This window comes from Chanos chanos, chromosome 14, assembly GCF_902362185.1.
Source record: "Chanos chanos chromosome 14, fChaCha1.1, whole genome shotgun sequence".
In the NCBI taxonomy this organism is placed as follows: Eukaryota; Metazoa; Chordata; class Actinopteri; order Gonorynchiformes; family Chanidae; genus Chanos; species Chanos chanos.
The window spans coordinates 1,765,186-1,774,496 of NC_044508.1; the positions used below are offsets into that span (position 1 = coordinate 1,765,186).

General features: G+C 44.1%; 3 protein-coding genes across 3 annotated transcripts in view; 1 reads left to right on the forward strand and 2 right to left on the reverse strand.

Moving 5' to 3' along the window:
- Positions 1-462: 462 nt before the first annotated feature.
- purba (purine-rich element binding protein Ba) lies at positions 463-1,753 on the reverse strand. The gene has a single exon (XM_030791704.1). The coding sequence runs from the start codon at positions 1,745-1,747 to the stop codon at positions 824-826; it is 924 nt and encodes a 307-aa protein (XP_030647564.1). The 5' UTR covers positions 1,748-1,753; the 3' UTR covers positions 463-823.
- A 769-nt stretch (positions 1,754-2,522) lies between these two features.
- On the forward strand, positions 2,523-5,653 carry h2az2a (H2A.Z variant histone 2a). Its single transcript, XM_030791413.1, has 5 exons — positions 2,523-2,609; positions 3,726-3,803; positions 4,048-4,161; positions 4,279-4,408; positions 4,985-5,653. The coding sequence occupies exons 1-5, from the start codon at positions 2,607-2,609 to the stop codon at positions 5,044-5,046; spliced, it is 387 nt and encodes a 128-aa protein (XP_030647273.1). The 5' UTR covers positions 2,523-2,606; the 3' UTR covers positions 5,047-5,653.
- A 1,637-nt stretch (positions 5,654-7,290) lies between these two features.
- Positions 7,291-9,311, reverse strand: part of hs3st1l2 (heparan sulfate (glucosamine) 3-O-sulfotransferase 1-like 2) — a 13,917-nt gene continuing 11,896 nt past the window's right edge. The window contains exon 2 of the mRNA XM_030791954.1: positions 7,291-9,120. Within this exon, the coding sequence (XP_030647814.1) occupies positions 8,098-8,988 (891 nt within the window). The 5' untranslated portion in view covers positions 8,989-9,120 and the 3' untranslated portion in view covers positions 7,291-8,097. The remainder of the gene's footprint in view (positions 9,121-9,311) is intronic.

Sequence of the window (9,311 nt, forward strand, 5' to 3'; positions counted from 1 at the left end):
CATCTCTTAATGTCTACCCTGTCTCTCACAGGGGCTTATCGCACGTTGTTATTTATTCTAATAGCAATGGTTTATCTTATCCTGACAAGAGAGCGAAAAAGAACGAAATCAAAAGACTCATCCGCCCAGGTGAACCTTAGGGACTCCTCATCAGAAGGTTGGAGTTTTATGTAAGTTATTATAGCACCTTTTCATATTAGTCTGCACCACAATCGTGGGTCTGTACTGCATCGTTCAAGTCTCTGCTTGAACTTTTTTACGGTGTGTCCACGAGTTATAATCTGACCATGTCCAAATTCACATAATTTGATCCATATATACTAGTCATAAATACACTGGTTTAACACACTTCCAAAAGAGCTAGCTAGAGAAATCACATGACGTAACTGATGCTGGTTTTCCACTTGTTTCTCTCCAATATGGTAAATACACCACAAACACATACGGTCATATCTTTTTTTTTTTTTTTTTTTTTTTAACTAACACGGTACGCCCAGGTGAGTTCAAACATATGCCGTGTGGAACTTGGGATTAATGGGTGAAGGGTTTTTTTTTTCTTTTCCATAACATTTAAAAACAGTTTGCACCAAAAGGTAACTTTCAAATAACTACTGTAGCCAGCTAAAACTGCCATTTAGCTATCCAAATCATCTAAACGGCTTAAACAATATTATCTTATATACGACAGTGTTTCTCAGTCAAATAACTTTATTCACCACGTTTTTTTTTATATCGGTAATGTTCGATTCGTCATGCATGTTATTCGTTCCTCTTTTTGACAAGTTGCTTCTCCAAGTTGACAGCCACATCACAGCTGACTCGATCAATCGTCGTCTACGTCGTCACCCTCTGACTCTTCTCCTCTCCTCTCATACACTTTATCTCTCTGTCGCTCCTGGATTTCTTTCATTTCCTCAGCGTAGCGACAGAAAGCTCCTCCGAACTTGCTCCATGCTTTGAAAGGGATAGTAATTGAGTTTCTGTAACTCGGTTTCACCTCGCTCACTCTCAAGAACACACCATATTTGTTAGATCCGACGTCAAAAAAGAATCGTTTAGAGTCCACCATTATTGAAGTGCCCTCGGGAAGTTCCCCGTAGCCCCCGGCGCTACCACCGCCGATTAACTCTTCATCATCGCCCCCGTAATCATCTATCAACTTGGCCAAGGCGTCGCGGAACTCTATAAGACCCTGAGCTGGAAGGGCAATAGTTTGTCCGGATTGCATGCCTCCCCCGGGTACGCCACCTCCTCCAACCCCGAAACCGGGCCCACGGTTGACGGTCTGACGAATCCTGAGGAACCTCCCCCGCTGATTCTCCTTCAGATCGAGGTAGTATTTTCTGTTCTCTCTGACCAGGAACTCGCTCTTCAAGGCCCGCCTTGGACCGCCATCGTCGCCGCCGGATGATTGTGCTATTTGCTCAGGGGTGCTGGGCCCAAGTTGGGCGTAGTGTTCAATAAAATCTCCCAGGTAATCACGAAACTCCGCCGCGACTGACATAGAAAGTGTCAGTCGACTTTTAGAGCCCCCTGCGCCGACCTCGGCGATCTTGATGAACCGGCCTTTCGAATTCTGCTTTACATCCAAGTAGAATCGCTTGTTCTGGATGTCGAGGCGTTTTGAAGCCAGCTCCTGGGTCTCCTGATCCCTTTGGAAATGCTGGAATCCGCTGCCTCCACCCCCTCCGCCACCGCTGCTTCCACCGCGCTCACTCCCACTATCCCCATCCGCCATCTTCACCATCACCCAGGAGCGAGCTTCTACGTCCTGCGTATCTTTAGCGCCCTCCCCCTGTAACACACTCCCCCTTCACAAGCTTCAGCGGCCGTTGCTGCCAGTCCTCCCATTGGTGTAGCAACCGTCCGTTATGGCAATAAACAGTAAACGTATCTCTCATTGGCTTATTTATATGGCCATCAAAACATAAATCCGCATCATTACTTTGCTAAAAAAAATTCTTGATCGTGCGATTGGCTTGTTTTTCTTGTCCATCTCAGTGAAACACTCTCTTTATTGGGTATCATACTTACACGGACCATTTAGGGGCCAATGAAAAACTTAATGTCTGTACACAGCTTCATTCGCCAAATCGAAATATTCTCAATAATTGCATTTGTAGTCTCACATTTAATATCCTTTAAGTCTAATAATATTCCTTACTGTTTAAAATGTATCTTACATTTATAATCAGCAATTGCTCAGTGTTTCCCCTTTAGACATCATTATTTATTTGACTGCCCTTCTTTTATGGTTGATTATACATTCAGCTACCTTTATCATAATATATTATTGTACAATATACAGTTATTGGTATGATCGTAATTATTAAGTCCCGCCCACATGCTTTTCGTGTGCAAATACCATTCATCCAAATCTTTAATCCAGCCATCGGTGGGGGATGGGAGCGAACGCAGCAAACATTGATCTCATTGGCTTCTTAAAAATATTCAAACCAACAATCCCAATTGCTATTGGTCAATAATCTTGCCTGCGATTACTGGAGTGCAGTAGGTTGTAGGGGGGGCTTATTGTTCCTCTCCGTGTTTGAGCTGAAATTGTTTAAGATCTATCAATTCAACATTCAAAACAAGCAAACGCTGAAATGGTATGCTTTTTTCCACTTTTTTTTATATTGAGTAGGCATGCAAGTTTTTGTCCATTCACTTAGTTATGTGCGCTATATGTTGAAAATTATTTTATCGGCCTTTGTGATATTTCAGTAGCTATGCTAGCAAGATCCCTTTTCCCCGCGTTAAATAGGTGTTCTATTATAACATTTCTGAGTTACATTATGGAATGTAAAAAAAGCCCCATAGTGATGCTGTTGTACTGGTAAAAGAATCTACTGTGTTAAAAGTTGAAGGTGTGTGCTTTGCGGCACTGTATTTTAGTTTAAAATGTCAGCACAAATTTTTAGACGGGTTTGTCTAATCTCTGGGAGAATGTTAGCATAAAGCTAACCGTCGGCTGTGCTCATTGAAAAACTAGCTGACCATCTGCCATGGATCTTTGCAAGACACGGTGGCTAACTTACGTTTAACTTTAAACTTAAAAATATCTCGAACAGATGAAATGATCGTATAACGTATTTATAGTTTAACCAGGTTAGATTCTAATAAATTACTCTTATTTGATCTTAGTCGTTATTTCTATTTGAGCGGTAGTGCGTTAGCTTGGTTAGCTGTCTGTTATTCTCTTATGGTTATATATGTAATTACGTTTATTTTTTTTGTTTGCTTAGCAGTTGCATCTAAGAAAGGGCGAATTAGCATCCGATGGAACAGTAACGTATGTTTTATGTGGTTAAAAGGCTAAGTTAGAAGAGGTCGTCGTGCAATCCAAAACGAAGTTGTTTCATTTGTTATTTGAGTAAGCCCCTCACTCGGCGGGAAATGCGAAACGGGGCAAGGTCACGATAATGGGTAACCTGATTTTTAACGGGGACTGTAGAGAACTTTCTTAGTTAACCTCATCCACACTATTAACCTAAAAACGCACTCTGGATATCAGTTGCATTTCTTCACACTTTCCAAGCTTTTTATCCCTTTTCTTTTTTTTTTTTCTTTTTCTTTTTTCCCCTCTTAATAAAGTCTTGCCCACCGGGTCTTTTAAATTTTCTGCATATAGATATGTGTATCCGGGTGTATATGGGACACTGTCACTTTTGCATAGTCCATTGCAGCACAGTTTACAGTCTTGTTTGATTTGTCTTCCCTGTTAGGCTGGTGGAAAGGCAGGTAAAGACAGTGGAAAGGCCAAGGCTAAAGCGGTGTCACGCTCTCAGAGGGCAGGCCTCCAGGTAACAACCTCTCTCTCTCTTCCTCTTTTTTTCTCCACCCCCCTCCCTCTATTTCCCGTCCGTTTTTCAGGAATTTGAACGCTCAGACATGAATGCTGTGAACTCGTATATGTATCACGCGGTTAATCTGATTTTGGTCCTGTGTGACCAGATGCTGCAGATGGAAATCGGATGTTAGCGTGGCCTATCTACATTTTCATGGTGTTTCATTTGACTGTGTATTCTCTCTCTCTGTGTATTTCAGTTCCCCGTCGGTCGTATCCATCGGCATTTGAAAACCCGCACGACCAGCCATGGGCGTGTGGGAGCCACCGCGGCCGTGTACAGCGCTGCCATTCTCGAGTATCTCACAGCTGAGGTAATCCGCCCTGTCACCTGCCCGAAGGACTCTGTCCTGAGCCACAGAGCGATTCTGTGTTTCCGCTCTGGTTCCTGAGGAACTGCGCAGTGCCGCTGACTTTTCCTCTTTCCCCAGGTGTTAGAGTTGGCAGGAAACGCCTCCAAAGACCTGAAGGTGAAACGTATTACTCCGCGTCACTTACAGCTGGCCATCCGCGGTGACGAAGAGCTCGACTCCCTCATCAAAGCAACCATTGCTGGTGGCGGTGAGTTCAAGAGCCCAAACCTTGGCCAAGGCCTTCTCTGCCTTGCACTAGAGACTATGGCAGTCTGCTGCAGGAGCCGGTCCGCCCAGTTTAGAACTGCATTGAATGAAGTCACGGGGTCCAGATCCGCTGTGTTGATGTAGCATAGAATAGGGTGGCTGTCAGATTCTCCAGTAGCGAAATGTACTGGTTTGCCAGTGAGAACTGTTTAAGGTGTCTCTCAGACTGCTTTCAGTCTGTAGGGTGGAGTCAGAGATGCTCAGTGTACTGTCTCTTTGCCTTTCTCTCTCTCTCTCTCTCGCGCTCTCTCTCTCTCTCTCCACTCCCCAATGCTCTTTCCCGTGTCTGACATGGGCTGGTGTTTCTATGACAACAGGATGATGATTCTGTGCGTTCCTTCGGCCCTCATTCAACATAACCGGAAAATAACGTGTCTTATCATTTATGCATTCTGAAAACAAATACCCACACCTGTATCTGTGTGAAATAAGGTTTGTTAGTTGGGAAGGGTACAAGGACCTGCCACTGACTACGTGGTGCTAAACATTCTCTCTCTCTCTGTGCGTGCACATGCAGGTGTGATACCCCACATCCACAAGTCTCTGATTGGCAAGAAGGGCCAGCAGAAGACAGCATAATCGCCATGGTGACCTGGACTTGTGAACATGCATCGAGACTGTGACTAGACCAGCTCACATTCATTATACTATGGGTTTTTTTTTTGTTTTTGTTTTTTTGACTTTTTTTTTTTTTTTTGAGACTTTGTTTTTTTTAAATTAATGTCAATGTTCTATCTACGCAAGATATGTGATTTGTTAGTTTTTTTGTGTTATTGTTATATTTCTAAAATTAGATCGATAATGTTCCCCGAAATTCTATGTTTTAGAGTGACTTACAGGAAATGTCCAGTTTGTCCCCTCCTCACTGATGCCAGTGAATTTGTTTGATCGGCTAAGGGTTTCACAGATGTTTTATACTGAAAAATGGAACCAAAAAAAACCTTTTTTTTACAAAACTAAATCATGCTTTGTATTCATTTCTGTGTGCAGTGTTTTGGATGACCTCATCATGAACTAGAACAACCTGAACACAGGTCAGAAAATGACATAGTGTTGTGATCTGGCATAGGGCACCAGAGCATTCCTGCAATAATTTTAATAAGTCGTATGCATTGACTTGACTGTTATTCAGAGATACGGTGTCAAGGTGAATCTAGTTAAGAAACTGTATACACCAGAAGTTACAAGCCTGTTACACCTCTTCATGATTAAAACAATTTCTGTGAGAACTTTATAGCACCTTCCCCATGCCTGGCTATAATGACAGGGCTGTCAATCAAATATTTCAGCAGTTAGCTGCACGGGTATGCTCAGTATGTGTGTATTGTTTAAATTTGCTACCCTTTATGTGCAGTTAAATGGCTATGTTATAGCAGTTTCATATTCTGGGCTGGAGAGGATATCCAACACTGTTGCTGTAGTGCCTCCTGCTGGTGTGGAGTATTACAGAAAAGAACGGCGGCACATTAAAAATCTCCGCTGAGTGCAGTTTTAGAAACTGTTTAATCTTCCGTGTTATGTTCACACGGCATGATTTCTGTGCCACGAGAGAGGTAAGATCTTAAGTTGAGATGTACCGTGCAGTTTTAACAGTCGGACAGTGTTTCGCTTCACTATAAATTTGCCGGTCTTTGATAAGTACTTGGATTAGTAATTCAGTCTACCGCGGGAAGCGTTGAAGTTTTGCTGGAATCTAAATGACCGCCGCTGAGAACAGAACTAACACTAGAGGGCGTAGAATAATGAGTTAATTTGCCAAGTTCGTGACAAAAAGTCAGGCGTGCTGAAATGATGTTACAGGTTTGGACGAAACTTTCTTGACTAGTTCATTGACTCCTTTACATATACATATAACTGCACTCAACTTTATGTTGAACCTTTGATACCTCGTTTTTTTTCTTTTGCGTTTTGATAAACTACATGAAAGCGGCGGAGAACAGACACCTTCAAAGTGCAAGAACCGTTTGTTTACCTTTTACGTCTCCCTTCTGCCTCCCGGCTTTCACTGGGGCTGCGAAACGCAGGCCATCTCAGATCGCACAACACCGCGCGAGACACACACACATTCAGTGCCTTTAAAGTACTCACTGTGCCTATTAGAGGGGAAATGTCCATTGACAGCTGGCTCCCCCTCTCTCTTCGTACCCTGAAATGTCCTAATGAGGTATGACTGCGTTTGATCTCCGATCCTTGATGTGGGAGGAAGAGAAGCAGGTACGGGCTACGTTCAAGATCCACCAGTATTACAGAACATACTCCCAAGGATCTATTCTGTCCGGTATTCCTTCTGAACGGCCCTGCACGCATGATCAGGGTGGTGGTGTTGTATCGCTGTTTGCTGATCATATACGATATCACGGACCAACTTTTACTGGTGAAACAAATCAAAATATTGAATGCGAAACATGGGAAGAAGCTGACTAGTGGTGTTCAGATGGCCAACACCACAATCATTTTACCTACAACGTATGGTTATAGCCATAGGGTTGACATATTTTAAATTTACATAGCTGTGTTTTTTCAGTACTAAAGAGAGAGATGTTTTTGTTGCATTGAAGCGATTCATAATAAAGTATTTTAGGGCTTATTGAAACATTAGATGTAGCGGAATGTCAGGACATATTTTGAATTTACATAGCTGTGTTTTTTCAGTACTAAAGAGAGAGATGTTTTTGTTGCATTGAAGCGATTCATAATAAAGTATTTTAGGGCTTATTGAAACATTAGATGTAGCTGAATGTCAGGACTTTTTTTTGCGAAGTTTTCATATATCCATTTATTGGATTAAAAACATACTTTCAGTGTGTGTATACATGTCAGACATTTAGGCAAAAATGTCTTTGTTAAGAGACCATTTAAAATAGATTTTTCTAGTCAAAATAAAAAAGGAAGAGTCGAAAACAGATCAGCACTAAGAATATCGAACACAAGTATCTAACTACTCAACCAGATTTAACACATTCCTACGTTTTACACCGTTAAAACCTAACAATGTGGTGTATTAGCGGCTGCTGACAGACTGACCGAAACCAGATTCATCTTAACATGCTGATGATAACCAGGTAAAATTACACAGATATCCTTAGAATGCATCCTGAATGGCTTTCAAATCTGAATTCGTCTTTTTCCATTGATTCTTGCTGCCGTTCATGATGTCTTTAGTTGATTTGATGAAACAGAGATTTCCCTCCCATGTCTATTAAACTACTGGGTTTTTTTTTTCTACTGAACTCTGTCATAAAAGTTTCTCTGCACAATCAGGATAACCTGTTACAGCCATCTTTAAACATTCTACAGTATCAGAAAAAAATAGCTATTCACAATATCTAAGACCAGTCGGACAGCCTCTGGTAAGAACATATGCATAGAAAACTGGTTCTCGTCAGCTACGTTAATCGTGGGCACTGTCACAGAGGTTTCCTGACGTGGGCGCACCAAGCCTGGAACCCTGATTCAGCGGACGGTCCTTAACTTGGCAGGAACGGGTCTCTCCCAAACTGAAATCAGTCCCTCCAAAATTTGGGACGAGTCTCTCCCTAACAGGAGCGCCAGCATCCCTGAGACACACAGGCCCTGATTGTGAGTCAGTTCTTTTCTTTTGAGGGAGGGGGGTGTGTGTGTCGTGAGTGCTCAGCACCAGTCAAAAGTCCTGCCCACCATGCTGAAAAAGAGGCGGTTTGGCTCCCTGAGGTAGCGGCAAAGTTTACGAAACGCCCCGGAACTGAGGGGGGCGTGAGGTCGCCCCTTTGATTCGTCCAGACACTTGTCGTGTCCAGCGGAGAGCAGGCAGTAGAAGCCTTTGGTGGCATTGAAGTAGAAGTTGGACGGCTCGATCCGCGGAGGCAGCTCCAGGAACCGCTCGGCTTTTTTCAGCTCGGGGAACGGGTCTCGGATCAGCGCCTCCCCGTCCACCACGTGGATCTGGTCCCGAGGGAACAGAGCCAGCCACCGGGCTAGGTGCTGGTGGTACAGGCTTCGCTGGAGGGCCTTGTAGTTTGGGTTGATGCGATCCCCGCTCAGCAGCAGCTCCTCCAGGGGTTGGTAGGACTTTCCCTGGGCCAGACGGTTGTAGAGCACCTGGGTGTAGTCAGAAACCAAACGTTCCGCCGGATCCCGCACTATCAGGAGCAGCCGGACCGCCGGGTTCATCTCCCAAATCCGAGATGGCGCCAGCGGGGCAGTGAAATAGCCAGGGGTCTTCTCCACTGTTACCTGGCCGGGCCGGGAGAGGGGCATCTGGGCACGGTACCAGTCGATACCGCGGCGGTAATTCTCATCCAGGTTGAAGTAATGGACCTCCGCCCGGGCCACCTCCACCTCCGGGTGGAGGTTGAGCATTTCGAGGAGGGCTCTCGTTCCGCCCTTCCTCACGCCGATGATGATGGCGCCGGGGAGACGCTGGGTGAGGTTGGACAGTGGGCGTGGGGAGGATGTGACAGATCTCAGCTCCCGCCAGCAAACGCACAGCTGGGCTTGGAGAACCAGGACCAGAATGATGGCCAAGACAAGTGTCCACAGCATGGTGACAGAGAGGTGAGTGTGGTGCGTAAAGGGACTATATGTATACACACACACAGACGTACACGTTCACACACATACACACACTCGACCAGACAACGGCTTCCTCTCCTTTCAGCCTTTTCCAAACAGCGCCTGCAGAAGACAAAAAAAAATGCATTTAAATATAAATGAGAATGATTTTATTTTTTTTTGATCCTATGATTCAGACATTGACTAAGTGTGTAATATATGTGTGTATATATGTGTATGTACATTGTGTGGGGTATGTTCTGTTGTGGTGACAGTGTGAAGAGTGTCAGCGTACTGAGGCAACTTCTGAACTG